Source organism: Thrips palmi, unplaced genomic scaffold (genome assembly GCF_012932325.1).
Source record: "Thrips palmi isolate BJ-2018 unplaced genomic scaffold, TpBJ-2018v1 HiC_scaffold_10, whole genome shotgun sequence".
Classification (NCBI taxonomy): domain Eukaryota; kingdom Metazoa; phylum Arthropoda; class Insecta; order Thysanoptera; family Thripidae; genus Thrips; species Thrips palmi.
Window position 1 is genome coordinate 15,905,399 of NW_023144621.1, and position 19,337 is coordinate 15,924,735.

Consider the following 19,337-nt stretch of genomic DNA (forward strand, 5'->3'; position numbering starts at 1 on the left):
GGAAGCGAACCGGCCGCAGGCAAAGAAAATGAGGAAAACTGTGGAGAATGTGCCCTCCTCCCTTTTGCCTCATCAGCTAAGTTGGCTAAGCTATACCGAGAGTATGTGTACCCTACAGCACTGCTAGCTATTGACCTCGCGGCCACTCCTCCCCTCCCTCTCTCTCTTTTCCAGCTTCCTCCACCCCTTCTCCATCCCTCTCTATCCTACCTACGAAATTCCACCCCATTGTGGGCTCCACGCCTCGTCCTTTGGCGGAGCCGCCATGACACGGTGCGTGCGGCTCTCTCTCTCTATCTTTCTCTCTCTCTGCCTTCCTATCGGCCACCTCTCTTCGATCTACGCTTCCTCGCACCGTCCTCTTCACCTCTCCAGCCGTTCACCCGTCTCCTCTTCCTCCTCCCTCCCTTTGCCTGGGAGCACTTTTGGCGATGCGAGGGGCGAGGGTGGGCGAGGGAGAAGGGCGCCCTCCCCTCCCCTCCCACCCGGCCCCGCCTGAGGGGAGAGAGAGAGAGAGAGAGAGAGAGAGAGAGAGAGGAGGGGGGGGGGGAGAGGGGAGATGGGGGCGGGGCGTGGGGTGCGGGAAGGGCAATCCCAGCATCAGCTCCGAGGGCCGGGAGGGGCAGAAGGCCTCGCGAGGGATGGCCGATGGCGCAAGTTCCAGGAAGGGAGGGGGAGTCGGGGAAGTCAACACCTCCCGCCCAAAACTTCAAGTACCCCGCGGCGCGAAATTGCCACCAACGTAAAATTTAGTCTCCGCGCACTCGCACGCCCCTTGATGATCCCCACCGCCCCGCCCCGCCCGCTCGCTGAAGCCCAGGTGGCACACACGAGGGTTAGCCCAGCACCCCCGCGTCCTGGGGGTAGTCCTGGGTCATCCCCCCCTCCCCTTCCCCACCGGCTGCGTAGCGGCGTAGCTGCGTACGGCCCTCTGTGACAGGGGTTGCCTCCGTCCCAGAACAGCAGCCCCCCGGCCTGGGCCTTGGCACAGCCTTGGCAAGGCCCCCGTCACCCCCTACAGGCCCCTACAGCCCCTACCCCTGCACTGGGAAACCCGCCCAGCCGCCGCAGCCGTGCCCGCGGCCCACGCCCACGCCCCGGCCGGCGGCAGCGCGCGGCGCATCGCCTGCACCGCCACTGGCGGAGAAATTGGCGGTCAAGTATTTGGAATACGCATCTGAGCTGCGTCCAGGCCGCGCGTGGCCATGCTGGGCCATGCCGAGCCGGACCCCGAAATCTGGGTCGCGCAGGGTGTGTGTGTGTGTGAGAGAGAGACGGGCGGGAAATAACTTTGACAGAGTACGTAGGCGTGACACGGGGTTGCATGGGTTGCAGCAGGTAATGCAGAGCGAGACGGTGTCCGGAGCACCCACCCCGCCGACGAGGAGACAATGCACCGCCTCGGAGTCTCGGAGCAGGGCAAGCAGGGCGAGGGCGAAGACCGCGCCCCCCTTCGCGCACCGCGCCGTACCGTACCGAGCACACCGAGAAACGCAACGGCTCCACCTGGAAGGCGACGGCCTCGGCCAGCTCTGGGATTCCCGGTTCCCGCGCGCTGCCGTGCTGCGGTCGGTGCTCCGGGCGGGCTGCCAGGGCAGGGCTGCCCACACCCGAAACTGAAGCTGAAACCGTCGCCGCCATTGACATTGATAGCACGGCATAAGGCGGGCAGGAGGTCGGTTATCAAACGCGGAACCGTCGCCGTCATCGCCGGGCCGGCCTGCCCGACGTCCGCCGTCTGCATGTGCAGAGTGCCGAAGGGGCAGCCGCGACACTCCGACATTGAAAACAATTATTGGCTGTTATCACCCGAGCCGAGCCGAGCCGAGCGCCTTGCCGCCTTGGGCAGCCGGGGCCGAAAAAGGCGGCAAAGCACCCGCTGCTGCCGCGACGCTTTTCAGAGTTATTTTCGCCGGACGCGAAGACAGCCAGCGCATCCTAGGGTGGCCCGGGTGGCCCCTTGACCTACGGGGGCTCCCTGCTGAGCGAACTTATTTCGCGAGTCGTTTTCGTCGCTCAGTCTCTCTCGCACCTGTAGGGGATGCCCAGTGTGCGAGGGAGACTCTCGGAGACTCTCGAAACCAGTCTGCAGGCACCGGGGACCTTCTCTGGCCTCTCGCGCGAGCAGGGGTTGCCTAGGGTTCACGACACGCCCCGGCCGGATACGGATTTCGTAAAACACGAAAAACGCGCGCTGCGGCATTTTTGATGCGTTACAGTCCGCGTTGTGTAACCGGCCCGACGCTGAGGCCAGCGGCCTCGTGTTCACCGGGGACGTGCTGCCGGTGGCTGCCGGGCCTGGGGCGTCCCCTCTCCACCGGCATGCCCTAGAGCCCCACCACGTCGCACCTGCAGCTGCACCGCGAGCACCGCGCCGACATGGTTGGTTGTGCACGCCGCCGCCACCGGTACGCGGTACCTGGGGGTACCCCGCCACTCCACTGCAATTCACTTGCAGTGCAGTGCCGTCCCGCACTTCGGCGCCGCTTGACCCGCGTGTGGGCGTGGGGCCCACACTGTGGGCGCCGACATCCCGAGGGCAAGCCGGGGCGCGCTATAAAGCCCCGGACGGTACTGGCCGACGGCGAGCACGGCCACGCCGAGGACTCGGACCGTCTCCCAGAACGCTCGCCGACAACCGAATTGGAATGTATTGCATTTAGCTGCGAGTAATTCGCCCGCCTGCAGACCAGGCCGCCGTGACGTGTCCACTTATTTATCCGCCTTAAATTTTAAAACGAGCCCGCCCCTCCCCCACGTGTAGTACCCGTACCCGCACCGCGAGTGTGTGACGCGTGACGGTGATGAGCGCCGCCAGTGTCTCCGCTGGCGTGGTGTATCGACGACGGCAGCGCCGAACGCCGGGCCGCGTCCGAGTCGCCGGACGGACACACCTGCCTCGGGCCTCGCCCGGCCTCGCCAGCGCGCCTTGGGACACAGCCCGGCGGACATACCCCGCGCACGAGTACCCTGTCAACGAATTGGATTGAGTTCGGGTTTGGCGTGAAGGCCCAGCCCGGTTATCAGGCCAGGCGCCTGTTTTTCAGGGCCTTATCGCGCCGATTGCGAGCGCGCGCGCGACGTTCACGTTCGGGGTGGCCGTCCTGGCCGTGGAGCCGGCCCGACCGGGGCAACGGGGAACACCGGCACCCGACCCCTCGCGGCCTAACAGTGTAGCCGCGGCAATCCCACGACCCCTGTGCTGTGTCGAAACCCCTTTTGGCAAGTAGCATGTGAGGGATGAGTTGCAAATCCAGACCTACTTCGGCAAGGAAGACAGCTCGGGGCCAAAGACCCTCGGTGAGAATGGCAACACCTCTCATAAAGTAACAATCACGGAAGGTAAACCATTTGGTTTATTTTCCACTTAGCACCTCAAATCTTCAATTAACGAGATCCTCAGGATCATAACGGCTCACAGTCAGTCTTAGCAAAGTACTTCAACCTTGCGTCAGTCAAGGTTCAGCAGAGTCCATACCAGATCGCATTTTTAAGCTGATCAAAGGGGGTAATGTGGCAATTAATCTAAGAATCCCAATGATCAACAAGGACTGACAATTGCAGTTATCAGGGTGCATATGCTGATGCAAGTAGAAGTAATAATAACAATGAAATCTAAACTGCTCTGTAAGTACATAGCAACTCATCCAGCCACACACTGACACTACTGAGCAGAGCAGCAGCACTACAATTATGCTTCCTTTGGATTTGAGTAAGGCCTCTGTGACTGGAGGAGCAAACAGTTTTAGGACGAGCAGTGTGAGACACTGACAAGAATGAGGTGTTGACAATAAAAACAATCAATATTAACTAAATCTAGCCACTTTAGTCACTCCAGGAATTACAGTACGAGCTACAATTTCTCATTCATTTGGTTTAGACATGGTCCACAAGCAATCAAAAAGTGCCAAAAATTTGAATACAACAATATACTTGTGGACTCAGGAAATGCATTAACAATTGGCTGAAATCTTGGAATGAGCAGAGCGTCACATATTTATTGTATAAAATGAAAACGCCAGCCAGTGCTAACATGTGAAGATAAGAAAAAAAAGATAAAACACCAAATTAAAAAAAAGGAAATAAAAGTTGGTCACACAGGTATGAACACACGTGTCTACAGTCGTAACAGATTTGAATCTCACCACCTCCAAAGGAGAGTGAAGATAAAAGAGGATTTCCATTAAAATGTGGACATAAATTATTGCCCCTTTAAGTTCGACATGCATTAAAACTTGTACAATGACTGACTTGATTCAAATTCATTTCATTAAAGGTTGTCCTTTCCAAGTATTTGTACAAATAGTTTCAATTCAAACAAGTTATGCTTGTCTTACAATATGATACAAATAGATAAATACAACCTAAAAATGCACTGCAGATGACCGCAACTGAACTTGTACAAAAATAAAAAAATAACAAATTATTCCTCACCACGTACATGACAGACAGTTAATTCACGTGAGCTATCTAGAATGGTAAACTGCTGCATTGTAGATCTTATAACTTATTTGAGGATTCATTCCAGGGATGGGAATTCACAATTAAAATAAGGAAACCAAAATGAAGTCCACATAATCAGTTTCTACAAGTGGTTTAAATAAAATAATTCATTTGTCAATTTAAATTATTTTAAAATACCTCCCCTTCCCTTCCACGATTGGGCACCATAAAACCTGAAGATAGGAAGTGGATTGGCTGAAGATGTGTAGCGCGACACTCACTCACACATAATCTCACGCATTCACTCTTTCACTCCACACTCCAACATCACAACTGAGTAATAAAATGGGAAGAACAGCGGTGTCTGCAGCCACTCCGTAGCTTCAGGCTTGCTCTGGGGAAGGTAAGTAGCATGTCACTTTTCCAGTCTGAAAAGTCAGTGTCTCTTTTTGATCACACATTACGCTCCTTCATCGTCTTCACCCTCTCCTTCACCTTCACCATCATCTTCCTCCTCTTCCTCTTCTACAGCACAAAAAAGGAAAAGAAAAAAAATTAGCAACTCAGATAAATAAAATTTCAATGAATTTTCACTGACATTGACACCTTACCTTCTGCCTCGTCTAGGTCGTCTTCCTCTCCTTGTAGCTCATCTTCCTCATCCTCCTCTTCTCCTTCTACGTCTTCATCCTCTTCAATTTCCTCCTCGTCATCTCCGTTTTCTTCCTTCTTATGTTTCTTAGGGTCTTCTGTCTTATCCTGCAACAAACAAAGTAATCGACGGTTAGCATTTAGAAATTCACAACAGGCAAACAACTTGTTGCATTTATTCCCCCGCCCCTGCCCCTAAATTACTTAGCCCAGCAGAGCGTGGGAGGGGTAGTGGCAGGGAAGTCATGACGCCCAACACATTCGAAACTTCCGCGGGGCGTCCGCGGGGCGGCCACTGGGTTATCGACAGACTATCGACCCGACATTAGAAGCCATGCCACCGCGGTCACTGCCGCCCTGCCCGGCTTGCCAGGCCGGCGAGGGCTTGACGCCCCGCAGCCCGGCGGGCCGGCTTGCAACCATCAGGACGGATGCAGTCAGGACAGCCCTCCGCGCTTGCCGCTTCGCGCTTGGCTCAGCGAAACCCACCGCGGGGCCCTTCACCGAGGCTAGGTCCTCGACCGCCCCTCCTTCCCCTTCCCCGCGCGGCCCGCGTCTCGAGACCGGTACACCATGCGCCGTGCCGGCAGCTAGCCTCGCCGCCAGGCCCCTTCACCGCGCTGCACAGTGCGGCGTCCCTCTCTCTCGCGCCGCATCGCGCCGCATCGCGCCGCATCGCGTCCCGACGACGCATCGCGCTTCGCCTGCTTGGCCGCATCGTGCAGCGGGCGCGGCATGCGTCACACGGCGCGACGAGCGGCAGCCAAGCGCCCGGCGGCACGGCGACGCGGCCCAGGCGACGCCACCATCCCGCCACGCTTGCAATTGACCGGCCGGCCGGGCGCGGCCCGCGGCTGTGCCGCCAGGACGCCATGCACCCCCGCGAAGACCAAGCTCCGCGAATCTCCGCCAAACATTCCGGACGCCCTCCGCCCCGACCATCATTACCGCGCGGTGGCCGCGGCAGCACACCAAGTGCACCAAGCCAAGCGCCAGCGTCGCCAGCGTAGCGAGACGGGCACGCCAAGCCGGCAACCCGTGGAGCAGCCCGACGGCCCACCGCGGTGCTTGACTCGAGCAGGTAGCCGAGGGCCTAGCGGACGGCCTAGCCGCCCCAACGGCCTAAACCCATTGCGTCACCGCACTGGACAATCGGCACCGCGCCGCCCCCCCGCCAGTGTGGGGCCGCGTCCACGCCGCGTCTCGCTCCATTCATTCCCCCACCCCTGCCAAGGACACCCTGACCGGCACAACCACGAGTACTACCCGCCGCCACGCCGGCCACCCCTGCCCGCCATAGAGGGTGCAAAATCTGCGTCGGAGCGGCGCTCGGCGGAGAAGCGCTCTCCACGGCGTCCGTCTCTCCCACGGGATTCAATGGGAGCGAGCAAGACGCCACGATCGCGGACGCAGCCCATGGCGTCCGAGGCACGCGCGAAGCGCTACGCTCAACGAGCAGGATGCCTCCCAAGCTGGGGCCGGCACGGCACGGCATGGCCACGGCCCCGGCATGGCACGGCCCAGCCAGCGCAAAGGCAAGCTGCTACCGCCGCCGCCTCCACCGCCACAGCGTCGTCGCCGTGCCCTGCCGCCCTGCCCTGTATCTGCGGCCCGGACGACCACCGCCGCAACGCGGACGCGGAGAAGGAGAGGGGGGCGGCAGTGCCGGCCGTGCCGCGGCAGCTGTGGAGGCAGCGCAAGCCTGGGGTGGACAGGCAGGCGAACAAGGGTGGGAGGGGAACGAACGGGGAGAGAGAGAGAGAGAGGAAGACAGAACCGAGGGGGAGGGGAAAGGGGTGTGGAGCCCCAGGGTTGGTGGGGGTGACAACTAGCAGCTCCAGCCAAGGAGAAAAACGCCCAATTTGCAAACTTTCGAAACAAAAACGTTCAAACAGAAAAAAAATTGAAGAAAAATTGAAGCAATGAGTCAGTGTAAATAAATCAAGGAGGAGAAAATAACAAGAAAGTTGTAGCTGGCTGACAAGTCTCAGAAATTTTGAAAATTATGCAATGACAGTAACAATTGTTTAGAGACTAATAAATTCAAATGAAATAAAACTCCGTGATATGCATTTATAAATGGTTTAAATGAAAAGGCAAGCACTGACAGTTCAAAATATTGACTCCTAAGAGACCAGTCCTGCATCCAACCACTCCGCCAAAAAATAATCCATACCCCAAATTAAACCAGACCCACGGCATGAAAATCCCAATCCACAGAAAGTTATAACCTCAAACACGGCCGCTATCTCGCTCGCCCCCTCGCAGGAACGACATGTAGGCCTAGCGCAAGCACAGCGTCAAGTCGAGTTTGACAACTAGCAAGGTCATCCGCGACACCTAACCTTCCTCCCCTCGGACCTGAGGACCGCCCCGCGGGGCTTAAGTCTCCCCGTCGTCCACGGGGACCAAAAACATGTCCATCGGGCCCCAGCGGCGTCAAGTCCGCGGCGTCGGCCCCAGCGCGGGGCGCAGCGGCGCAGCACCCCGGCCTCGCGTTCTGGCGGGACGCCGTCGGCCCGGCAAAACAAGCCTCGGCCGCAGGGCGTCATCGCCACCAAGAAGTGGCAAAACAAGCACGGCGGGGCGGCCGGGACGGCGGCACGCAACCAAAGCACCACCGAGGCGGCCAGGAAGGCCCCCACGGCCCAAAGCCAAGGACGCCCCCTTGGGCCGTCGCCGCAAGCGTCATCTAGAGAAACCCCTTCCCACCGCCATGACTCTACGACCACAATAACCCCACTTTCGCCCAACATCGCCGCCGAGCGGCCGACTGCTTGTCCAGGCACCGCGGAAAAGTAGGCAAAACCCCGTGGAGGACTCGCAGGGACCCAAGGGCCGCGACGCCGACGCGCGGCCGAGAACGCCGGCGCCGGCCGGCTTGGCTTTGCCGGCTTGGCTTTGCCGGCTTCTCACATGGCAGCCGCCAAAAGCCACACAATTATTTCATGACCGATTCAACAGCCTGTCGGCACTGGGTGCCGGCAGGCGCCACGGGAATCACCACAAAGTTAATTCGAATGAGTGGAGGTGCGGACTTGGACATAGCAGACAAGATGCCGAACACGACATCGGGCGCGGAAGACATCAAGCATGAGTCCATCATGTCCCTCTCCAAATTATTTACTTACTTCTGCTGGCCTCTTGGTTCCCTTTACTTCGGCCTTGGCGTCACCCGCGGGCTTGTCATTGTTTTCCGTGACTTTGTCAACGGCGACTTCGGAGTTATTTTCCTTGGTACTCATGTTTTCTGAGGAAACTGCGAGAGAACTTGCACTACAGCACAACTGTTCTGCCTTTGTTCAAAACGAAGATGGCGCGGGCTTGGAGCTCGATGGACCACTGATTGGTGGAATGCGTGATTTCACCAAGCTCCTCAGTGGGCTTCCTACAAAGAGAAAAAATAAAAGTTTTAGCTCATATGAACTTAACAAAATTACAATTAAGACCCAAATCGGGCGCTCGAAAGAGAAAAGTTGATTTACAGTAAACCTGACGAGGGGTTGGAGAGTATCCGGGCCGGAATCGCCTTTGGGTTGGAGGCTAAACCGCGACGATGCGACGCTGGCCGCGTGGACTTTCCCTGCCAGCAGCCAATTCCTTCTGCGAGTTGCGGCCGCAGGGAAAGAAAAACGAGTTTAAATGGGTAAAAACAGGATGTCATTCCGATTTGGGTGTGGAAAAGAACAGACTGATACTTGAAGAGTCCCCGAGGACCAAGCAAAGGCTCGCAGCCTAATTCAACTAAGTTTATTGTAGACTTTTCGGGACGTCGTCTGGTCAAGGCAACCCGACGCACACGTCGTGTCACTCTTGCGCTAATCACTCTCAAACGTTTAGTTTCTTCTTCCGAAATGTGAACAGGAATGAATAAAATGAATGGAAAACTATAGTCTCTAGTTTGAACATAACATTGAATTAAGGAATCCTGAGGAATTCAACGTAACATTTCCAAAGTTGGGCTCCCCTCAAACGAACATCGTCAGAAGGATGCCAGAAACCATAAAAAACAAACAACCTCATCACACATTCTGCAGTAAAAGATGCGCCCGACTCGCAACTGGCACAACACTCATTCGAACTCAATTAATTACTCGTTGGAAGTTGTGCTTCCCTCTAGGTACCCGACCCCAACACTGGGTTGACGAACTGTACAGTCACAGAACGCTACACGGATAGTGATAGTAAACTTTGAGAAAAGGCACAAATCCCGATATAACTGACATCAAAATTAAATTTATGAGTTGTGATTCTCTTTTAACTTACTTTTTATCACTTTACATGGGAAAAAGATCCCTTTTGCATGATTCTCTGGCCACTGCCCGCAAGCTCTCTCATCCATTTAGGAACGAGATGTGCTGCGAGGAGGCGGTGGAAAGTCTTCCATGATCCATTTCCTGGCGTTTCCCACTTCCTTTGAAGAATAAGACTCCAAAATGGTAGGTTATGGAAATATCTCAGTAATCTGAAATCATCGAAATATATTTAGGCCCGTCTATGTTTGAAACGTTGAATTAGAAGCTTAGATATGGTGAAGAGTCCTTTTAAATTTGTATTTTGATTGATTCGTGTCCCTGTCATAGTTGTGCCTATAGTTTCTAGGGTTATTTATCCAACGTGTACCGACTGTGTTTTTAACGTCCTCATTGAACAATTTTATAAACGAATCGCCTTTGAGTCACTGCTGTAGTGGACCATCTTATTCTATTGTTGCTATGTCCCCCGAAATCAGAAATCCGCGCAGTTTTTATATTGGTGTTTTTGTTCGGTACCGGTTAAGGTTATGCGCTTACAGCTTGTTTACGTGCGGTTGTGGCACTTGATCGGCGCGACCGAAGGTCCTATTTTGTCCGAATAACTGACTATTTCTCGTTCAACCTATCTCAAATAGCTTTTCATGTGGTCCCCCAGTTTATAGTGCGCTGCCTATTAAACTATTTTAACTTGAGTGTTCGGCTGTGCTTGCAGGTTAACGTTCCGAAGCAGCGGAAGACCTTCTGCAAAAAATGCAAGAAGCATAAGCTTCACAAGGTTACCCAGTACAAGAAATCAAAGGAAAGGACCGCCGCCCAGGGCAGAAGACGTTATGACCGTAAGCAGCAGGGTTATGGTGGTCAGACCAAGCCCATCTTCAGGAAGAAGGTACGTACACTTTGGCAGTCTCTCCTTATTTTTCATGATATTTAGTGATAGGAGTGTTGAACCTCGTTTTTCTTTCGTTTGTAGGCGAAGACCACAAAGAAGATTGTGTTGAGGATGGAATGCGCTGACTGCAAGTACCGTAAGCAGATTCCCCTTAAGCGCTGCAAGCACTTCGAACTTGGTGGTGACAGGAAGAGGAAGGTAAGTTGTCATTTTGTACTTCATGCACCAGCATATTTGATGTACTTATATAGTAAATTTTCCTGTTTGAAGTGAGTTTTAACTTATGCTAATAACTGTGGCTGTGTTATCCTAATACATCTCAATCTTTTGTTACAGGGCCAGATGATCCAGTTCTAATTTTGTCATCTTTTCCTTTATTAAATAAGTTAAACCCATCTCTGTGTTGTCATTGACCCTTCAATTCATATAGTTGTTTTAAAGCTGGCATTTAAATGTTCAGGATATAGTTTTCAAATAATTGGTTTAAAAAGATAAACACTTCATAGATAATCTATTAATTATAAAAGTATAAATTCTTACTGTTCAAAGCAAATGATTATGAATCTTGATCTTCAGTGATGATCAGTCAGTGCCACTTTCTGACTCACTATTATCCTCAGTGGCAGCAGGTTCTGGTGCTGACACAAGTTGATTTGGATTGCTGTAAATCGAGAACTCTAATAACACCTCAATGCACCATGAGTATGCATAACCATCAGCCAGTTCTTCATACCTCAAAATGTCAGGGTCTAAGCCTTCCGCCTGCATTTTATTTCGAACAGCTGGTTCAGGAACACCAACTTGCACCATTCGTAGGAATCTCTTGTATGTAGGGTGGTCTTTGGCTGCTATCATACCACTGGGCACTTCTGGTGGGCCAGGTGGGACCACCACCTCAACCTAAAAAAAACACCAAATAAAACAACATGGCTTGTTAGACAGCACTTGACAGAAATATGATATTAAAGCAATTGAATACCTCATTACTGATGACAGGAACCTCAGGTGGAATGTTAGGGGTAGAATTTTGTTCTAAAGATGGATCTTGGCTGCTGACAACTTCTGCAGTAACTCCAGTTAAGCTGGGAATTGAAGACAACTGAAATAAAACCATGAGAGCAAGAAAAAATTAACAACTGGCAATGTTATTAATATTTCACTGACTAGAACAGTGGGCATATCTTACTTTGGCCTCTAGTATTCCAAGTGATGCTTCAAGTTTCTGTATTCTAGATTCACACTTTTGAAGTCTCACTTCACATGATCTTGAAAAGTTGTTGAGGAATGACACTGTACTAGTAACAAAGTAGTTAATAAAAGCGAGAGTCCGCTTCTGATGAATAGCTCCCACCTACAAAACCAAATGAAAGTGAGATGAGTCACTGCGATCCCCCATGTACCCAAAGCAGGCCTGAGAGAAGCTTGGATTGATTTTAGCTTAAACAGGTTAACTTAAGGATTATGGAATGAAAGGGGTGATTAAAAGGGACTTCCACAATGCAACACATTATTTAGCTCGACATCATGCTAACGTCACTGCCAGTGAATGATTCAACAGAAAAGTTGCTGCCATGACAAATAGCTCCAAGTGGAAATAAAATATTTTTGACTTTGCATGTCGTAGTGGGACTGGACTATAATCGAACTTGGGCAAATTTTTACTTTAATCTCTTTCAATGTAAGTTTATGTAACCTACGAGCCATAGCAGAAACAAGCATGAATAGAGAGGAAAGACACAATACTTGGGTGTAATCCACTCCTGCCCCGATCACGGGAAGTCCATCCGGATCCATGGCGCAACACCTTCGTTTAAGTCTTCGATTTGAACACACAGAATAGAAACCACAGAAACCGATGGACTTTTCCCTAGACTTGACACTTGCAGGGGGACGGGAACCAAAACACAACAAAGGCAGACAGAAACGCCCTTCACTTGTCGGGATGGGCCTTCTAGAAAGGCGGCCGACACACTCGAAAGTTGGCGCGGAGGCGCGGGCCGCCCGCCTCGCGCATGCGCGCCAAGGATAAAAATCAATGAAGCAGACGACATTTGACTACCTGTCAAAAGCACAAGCAGCGAGCAGCACCGCGACGCCGAGGGATTCCCTTCCCTTCTTCACCATTTGTCCGACAAGTCAGCAAAAATTACGAACGGCAAGGTGTTCCCAGGCCCAGGCACTGCGCGCAGTGTCTGGCGCTTGCAGAGTGCCACCAACATGGTCGCGGACCACTCCTCCACGACGGTGGCGGAGGCCGAGGGCAAAGACAAAGACAAGGACAGCAACATACTATGCTGCTCCGACGCGGCAGAGGCGGCCGAGGTGCACATGACACACAACTGCAAGTCCGTCTTCGACATTGTCAGGACAGGGTAGGTCCTTCTGTTGTGACACATGTTTCATTCCGCATTCAGCTATGTGTCTGTAAAGCTTCAACTCATGTCCAACTTCACAGGGAAGTCTGCGATCTTGAAGTCCTGGTGGAACAGCACGGTTCTGAAATTTTAAGCGCCAGAGATGAATGGGGATACACTCCAGCGCATTGGGCTGCTCTTGACGGGAACCTTCCAGTCATGAGATATCTGGTTGAACGAGGCGCTCCAGTTGACCTATCCTGCTTGGGAACTCAGGGACAGAGACCAATTCACTGGGCATGCCGAAAAGGCCACGCTGCCATTGTGCAAGTTCTTCTGAAGGTGATGTTTCAATCTTTTATTCGCTACAATATCTGTAAGGTTGGTCAAAAAGACCCAATCTTAACTCTGAATTTCCACAGGCTGGCGTGGCAGTGAACGCAGCTGATTTCAAAGGCCTAACACCTCTTATGACTGCTTGTGTGTTTGGGCGGGGAGCAACGGCTGCTTACCTTTTAGGAATGGGTGCCTACCATCACCTCACAGACATAAATGGAGATTCTGCTCTTCATTGGTCTGCTTATAAAGGTAAGCCCTAGACAAGACATTAGATTATTTTTCTTCTGAAAGCTTTTTTCCTTCCTGTTTTTCATTTTAAGTCTTTTACATTTGCAGGTCATCCTGATTTGATTCGTCTCTTAATATATGCTGGAGTTGATTTGCAAAAAGCAGACAATTTTGGATCAACTCCACTCCATCTTGCATGCCTATCAGGAAATGTGAGCTGTGTCAAGATTTTGTGTGAAAAGGTACTTGCAATTCCAAAGAGAATTTTTCCTTAGAAAAAATATCTTAATGAAACCTTGACTCAACCTTTCCACCAGAGTAAAATTGAATTGGAACCTCGTGACAAAAATGGAAAGACTCCGCTCATGCTAGCTAAGAGCCACCAACACAATGACATAGTTCAAGTTCTCACCACTGAAAGAAACCGACGATCTCGCTGGATGCCCCCCATCACAGAAATTTGGTGAGGTCTTCTTTCAAGGAGAGGTATTTTCTGAACTTTCATCAAGTTCAAATAACAAACTATCATGTATATGTTTAGGGGTTTGATGTTTGGAGGAGCTGGACACTCCAAAGGACCTCTTCTCTTCTTCTTGGGATCATTCCTTCTGTGGGAATATCCTATGTACCTATTTAGGGTAAATTTTGGATCTCATTGGACTTCTTTTTCTAGTGCCTGCTAGTTTATTGGTTCCTTTTCTTTTTCACTAGATCTTTAATTGGCAAACTTTTGTATTTTGATTTTCACTTTCACAGCTTTTTAAAAAATAGATCTGTTATTAGATTGATATTTTGTTTTTAGACCTTTAAAGCTGTTCATTTCAGTTCTTTTTTTTTTTTTAAATTCCACTGATAAAATTAATTATGTTATTCACATTTACAGTGTGTTCCAATCACATGGAATTTAATGAGGGGATCTCACTACTGTTTCATCTACTGGAATCTGCTTATGTGGCTTAGCTGGGTGATAGCAAATCGAAGGGACCCTGGATATGTCCCCCAAGACACAGAAGGTTACACACGAGCTATAAAACAGGTCTGACATGGTGCCAGCTTGGTCTATGTCTAAAATTTATCATTTAAAGATCTAAATAGTTTTGAGAATATTTGTTATTTGTTTTCTAGATACCGTATTTTGATAAATACAAGAAGAGACCCATCATCCTCTCAAGGCTATGTCACTCCTGCAGATGCATTAGACCTCTTCGAGCAAAGCACTGCAGATATTGCAACAGATGTGTACAGTACTTCGACCATCACTGTCCATTCATCTACAATTGTGTCGGTTTGCGAAACAGGTATAACATATCAAAACTAAAAGTTCAGTAAAAAGAGCAAACCACAAGTTACAGCAATCACAATACTTTTTCTTTTTTTCAGGATGTGGTTCTTCTTGTTTGTTATGAGCATTGCTATAAACTGTTCCCTGACAGTTTACTTTGCATGTTACTGCATTGCAATAGAAGGCTTCCAGCTCTTGTATGTATTGGGTCTGTTGGAAGCTCTACTGTTCTGTGGACTTGGCTGGATTCTTACATGCACCTCCGTAAGTAACCATGATAATATTCTATTTTCAAGTAATCAAGATAGATAAATAAATTGATTTTGGCTTGATGCTCTTTTACAGGTTTTGCATGCATGCTTCAATTTGACAACAAATGAAATGTTTAACTACAAGCGATATCCATACTTACGGGACAAAAAGGGGCGTTTCCAAAATCCATTTAGCCGAGGGCCTTTTTACAATCTTCTAGAATTCTTTGTATGTACTCCAGAACTCAGATCTGGTGACCATGAGCTCTTAGAAGAAGAAGCAGGACCCTAGCTTTGATAATCAAAATCACCTGCTGCCTTACTCTGTTGATATTTTTAAAAGTCTGCTTTCTTAAAGCACAAATTTTATAATGTTGAAATATTACAAGGGCCTCAGGCAATAGCTGCTTGCTTCTTGACTTTGTATTACTCTCATCTTTGGAAAAAAAAATGTTTTCACCATTTTTATACTAAAAAAATTGACCATAATTGGGAAAACAAGGTATTATATTTTAAGACCACTTTAACAATTTGCTCAAGGATGAATAAAGCTTAGATTTGTTGCATTATTTCATGCAATGAATGTCACCTTTGTATAACTTTTTCTCTATGGTGGGTGTTATTCTTCCAGACATGAAGCCATTTCTAATGTTCTCAAGCCTGTCGTACACCTTTGATATTATATTAACTTTTCCTACATTCAGGCTTCTTGAATAAACAGCATTGAAAATCACATTTTTTCCTTTCTTACTTTTTGCTCCTATTTTTCTCTTACTTTTACACCAAAGTAATATTACTCTGTTTGCAGTTTGAGTCTTAAATATTCTGATATGAAACCAAATTCATTGAATGAAAAAAACAGCTAAAACAAATACAATCACTTAGGATCTCCTACTTCTTTGGTCATCTGTTGAGGTAATCTTCATACAATTTTAGAAGTGAAGGGGGAGTCCGTGGGGTCACAATTGCCAGTGCTTCTTCAAAGTGTTCTTTAGTAACAACTTGGGCGGAAATATCTTCTTGAAGAGCTTTCAAAGCTGCTTCATGACAAACAGCCAGCACCTAAACACCACAAGAAGTAAATGTCAGTGGATAGTCAATGAGACAACAAGGCACATAAAGATTCTAATCAGTCTGACCTCGGCACCAGAATAGCCTTTAGTTTTCTCCACTAAGGTATTCACATCTATTGTAGGGCAGATAGGCATTTTCTTTAGTTGTAGATCGAAGATTTGTTTTCTAGTCTCTGTTTCTGGTAATGGAACATAAACTATCCGGTCCAGCCGTCCAGGGCGCAACAGTGCCTGGAATCAACAAATCCATTTGTCATCAAAGCTTGTTCAAAAAAAAAAATTGAGTGAATTTTACAAACTTTTATTTGAATGATTTATTAAACATACCTTGTCGATTCGGTCAGGCCTGTTGGTGGCTGCAACTATAATGACGTTTGCAAGAGCTGTGACACCATCCATCTCTGTCAGAAGCTGTGCCAACACTCTCTCTTGCACGTTACTTCCACCCCCACCTCCTGCACTTCCCCTCTCTCCACCAAGCGCATCCAACTCATCAAAGAAAATAATGGCAGGAGCGACTTGACGAGCTCTACGGAAAACTTCCCTGACTGCACGCTCTGATTCACCAACCCACTTGCTGAATAACTCAGGACCCTAGGAAAATTACAAACAGTAGCCAATTCAAATTGGAACTTGAAAAAAAAGAAGGTTTTAACAAAAAGACAACAAATTTAGTTCTTACCTTGATTGACAAAAAGTTCAGTTTACTCTCAGTGGCAAGAGCCTTTGCAATCATCGTTTTTGAGCAGCCCGGTGGACCAAACATCAAAACACCCCGAGGAGGCTTGATTCCTAGTCGCTCAAATGCTTCAGGATGTGACAGTGGCCACTCTACTGCTTGTTTCAGCTGAAGTTTTAATTCTTCCTGGCCACCAATATCTGACCAGAACACCTGAAACAACAGGTGGCAAAAAAGTTAAAATAATTCTAAAAGAAAACGAAAATTTTAAGATTATCTAAATAAAATTTAACTTACGTTAGGTACATCTATCAGGACTTCTCGCATGGCACTGGGATTTATCCTTGTCAGAGCCCACTGCATATTCTCCAATGTAATGCAAACATTCTCTTCTTCAAAGGAGCTCTTAAGTGCATTGGTTCCTGCTTGTGACACAAGGGATGCTAAGTCAGCTCCAACAAATCCATGAGCAGCCTGGGCCACAGATAGTAGTTCGGGCTCTGTCAATGAATGAGGAACAGGCTTCAAGAGTTTCCGCAAAATTTCTAGACGAGCATCTGGAGTGGGGACTGGGACTTCTATCTCACGGTCAAGCCTGAAACAAAGAAGATGCAAAATAGAGAAAATCAAGAAGAAAATGCAGTACACGATTAAAATTACATAAATGAATTACCTTCCAGGTCTTCTTAAAGATGGCTCTAGTGAATCAGGCCTGCTGGTTGTAGCTATGATGAAGACACACTTGTCTCCTGAGCTTAGCCCATCTAAGAGAGTGCATAAGGTAGTAATGACTCGTCTCTCCACCTCTGAACCACCAGAACTGTGTGCTTTCTTTGAACACAATGAGTCTATTTCGTCTAAAATTATAACAGAGGGCCCTGAAGAGGTTGCTTTGGAGAAGAAGGAACGTAGCCTAGCATCAGTCTCACCAAGAACTTTGCTGAAAAGTTCAGAGCCCATTAAACTGTAGACTGGAACTTTAGAATCCTGGGCAAGAGCATTTGCCAACAAAGATTTCCCTGTGCCTGGTGGGCCGAACAGTAAGACACCTTTGGTAACTCGAAGCTTCTGTTTCCAAGAATTGGATGGCCTAAGAGCAAGGGACATAATTTCTTTAACTTCATCAATTACATGCTGTAAACCTCCAACGGATGAAATTTGATCATATTGCAAAGCAGCTACTTTTCCTGATACCTTGCTTTCATTCCTGAGAATCCATTTAGTGGAATGAACTCCTTGGAAAATGTTCTGAGAGGAACATGACTCTGGAAGAGGTGACTCAAATATACTGTCAACAGTAGTTGAAAGCTCTTCTCTACTCTCTTCAGCAGAACTCCCTACATAAGAATCCTCTAGCATATTTCGAAAAGATTTCCTAACAGGGGTTCTTTCAGATGACGAATCAGTAAAAAGGATGTTACGCGTCAGTTTCCGCATCGGAGTTTGCTCTGAGGAGGAAACAGTACGGAAGTCAGGTGTTACCTGACCAGACTGTTCTCTTAATGGGGTTGAACAAGATGCAGAGTTTCCACTTTGAAGATCAATGAATGTCATATTTTGAAGGTTTGTAGTGATTTCTTCTAAGGGACTAGGACAATCACTTGAAACAAATGGCACAATGGCTTTTACAGAAAATCTAAGTTTGCGTCCATAATAAGGTACTTGGAGCCTATCTCCAACTTGCACATACTTCCCACAGTACTTCTTTTTCAGTAATAGAAGGATATCATTCATTTTTTGACCCTCAAAGCATTCGCTATTCAGTAAATGCACTCCAATCATTTGAGCTGGAGGCACAGGGGATGAAATCTTCCTAACAGTAACAGGTGCATTCTGTGTATCAGTAGACAACTCTAAACCTAGAAAAAGGTAAAAAAAAATGTCAACAAAATTTAAGATGTAAAATAACTGAGGAGAAAAGATAACAGAGTTATAAGGGTAATACAATCAGCTCACCCTCTTTTGACATAAGAACAGAGGTGACAGATTTATCAGATATGGGCCACACAGCTTTCACCAAACGGATGCGGGGTTCTCCTAATGCCTCCACTAGGACATGTTCGCCAACAGTGAACCCACAGAACTGGAGAGATGGAGACGACACGCACACAATAGTGTCCTGCTCCTCTGGTGGGAGGCTGGGAAGCATTTCTGTTCAGAGATCAGAGATAAGAGATTCACAACAAAATTGATTAACAGGCAAGAGAAACCAAATGTCCTTTAAAAACTGAGCCATACCTGGTGAAGCTTCACCCAGCCAGCTGTGCAAAACTTTCTTTTTGACAAAGCCATGGGACCAGTTTCCTTCCGATGGAGGGCACGACCCATCCTGGTGCAGGGGAAGATCTTTGTGTGACAGGACAACGCTGCATTTTTCACATCGGTGCCACACTGGAGTCGATTTGGCACGAGTCTTGGGCGGCATCCTGCGGACGGAATGGCGGACTTTGAAAAGCAATGGAAAATGAAGCACAACAACAAAGCGACTCGAGAGGTTAGGGGCATCAGCAGAAGGAAACTATTTGGTGTTTAAACCAAGTGTCATGCGAAAAGAATAGGACGGGTCGATTTTCAAAAATTTGAGGCACACAGAGATACACTTACTGTAACGCGTGAGGTCAAAACACTACAATAGACAGTCCAAAATAAACACCTCTTCAGGACCACGCATGCTGCGGCCTCGCAATGTTTACGGTAGGGAACAAAGGACGATCGCGAGCAATGGCGGCAACCTTCGCAGCACAAAAGTCATGATAAGCGCGCGACGATTCAACAAATCGAAATAGCTAAGCTACCCGTGAGCAGTCTGGTAAATATTCTCCAACAAGCAGTCTGTCTTCTCCAAAATCATTAGTTTATTCATAAACAAGTCTTTATCTTCGACAGCGGAAA

General features: G+C 48.8%; 6 protein-coding genes across 8 annotated transcripts; 2 read left to right on the top strand and 4 right to left on the bottom strand.

Moving 5' to 3' along the window:
- Positions 1-3,804: 3,804 nt before the first annotated feature.
- LOC117654184 (acidic leucine-rich nuclear phosphoprotein 32 family member B-like) lies at positions 3,805-8,439 on the bottom strand. Its single transcript, XM_034400411.1, has 3 exons — positions 8,226-8,439; positions 5,055-5,202; positions 3,805-4,968 (listed from the first exon to the last, which is right to left on the bottom strand). The coding sequence occupies exons 1-3, from the start codon at positions 8,337-8,339 to the stop codon at positions 4,904-4,906; spliced, it is 327 nt and encodes a 108-aa protein (XP_034256302.1). The 5' UTR covers positions 8,340-8,439; the 3' UTR covers positions 3,805-4,903.
- On the bottom strand, positions 8,341-9,491 carry LOC117654186. 2 transcript variants are annotated; one of them, XM_034400416.1, is made up of 3 exons: positions 9,361-9,491; positions 8,587-8,697; positions 8,341-8,482 (listed from the first exon to the last, which is right to left on the bottom strand). In XM_034400416.1, exons 1-3 carry the CDS (start codon positions 9,434-9,436, stop codon positions 8,397-8,399), a joined length of 273 nt encoding a protein of 90 aa, XP_034256307.1. In that variant the 5' UTR covers positions 9,437-9,491; the 3' UTR covers positions 8,341-8,396. The 2 variants fall into 2 exon arrangements, with proteins under 2 accessions (XP_034256307.1, XP_034256306.1); XM_034400415.1 differs by having other exon boundaries at positions 8,580-8,697.
- LOC117654185 (60S ribosomal protein L44) lies at positions 9,398-10,634 on the top strand. Of its 2 annotated transcripts, none has more exons than XM_034400413.1 (4): positions 9,398-9,533; positions 10,063-10,236; positions 10,321-10,437; positions 10,576-10,634. In XM_034400413.1, exons 1-4 carry the CDS (start codon positions 9,531-9,533, stop codon positions 10,594-10,596), a joined length of 315 nt encoding a protein of 104 aa, XP_034256304.1. In that variant the 5' UTR covers positions 9,398-9,530; the 3' UTR covers positions 10,597-10,634. The 2 variants fall into 2 exon arrangements, with proteins under 2 accessions (XP_034256304.1, XP_034256305.1); XM_034400414.1 differs by having other exon boundaries at positions 9,528-9,625.
- A 98-nt stretch (positions 10,635-10,732) lies between these two features.
- LOC117654183 (WASH complex subunit 3) lies at positions 10,733-12,187 on the bottom strand. Its single transcript, XM_034400410.1, has 5 exons — positions 11,983-12,187; positions 11,426-11,590; positions 11,219-11,338; positions 10,973-11,139; positions 10,733-10,900 (listed from the first exon to the last, which is right to left on the bottom strand). Exons 1-5 carry the CDS (start codon positions 12,031-12,033, stop codon positions 10,822-10,824), a joined length of 582 nt encoding a protein of 193 aa, XP_034256301.1. The 5' UTR covers positions 12,034-12,187; the 3' UTR covers positions 10,733-10,821.
- Positions 12,188-12,456: 269 nt separating this feature from the next.
- Positions 12,457-15,426, top strand: LOC117654181 (probable protein S-acyltransferase 23). Its single transcript, XM_034400408.1, has 10 exons — positions 12,457-12,611; positions 12,695-12,935; positions 13,016-13,181; positions 13,269-13,402; positions 13,478-13,623; positions 13,702-13,798; positions 14,044-14,196; positions 14,286-14,458; positions 14,541-14,706; positions 14,788-15,426. The coding sequence occupies exons 1-10, from the start codon at positions 12,457-12,459 to the stop codon at positions 14,983-14,985; spliced, it is 1,629 nt and encodes a 542-aa protein (XP_034256299.1). The 3' UTR covers positions 14,986-15,426.
- LOC117654179 (ATPase family protein 2 homolog) lies at positions 15,183-19,196 on the bottom strand. The gene is made up of 9 exons (XM_034400404.1): positions 19,050-19,196; positions 18,684-18,871; positions 18,402-18,596; positions 17,119-18,304; positions 16,743-17,040; positions 16,449-16,658; positions 16,094-16,360; positions 15,833-15,997; positions 15,183-15,755 (listed from the first exon to the last, which is right to left on the bottom strand). Exons 2-9 carry the CDS (start codon positions 18,868-18,870, stop codon positions 15,597-15,599), a joined length of 2,667 nt encoding a protein of 888 aa, XP_034256295.1. The 5' UTR covers position 18,871; positions 19,050-19,196; the 3' UTR covers positions 15,183-15,596.
- Between the last annotated feature and the right edge of the window lie 141 nt (positions 19,197-19,337).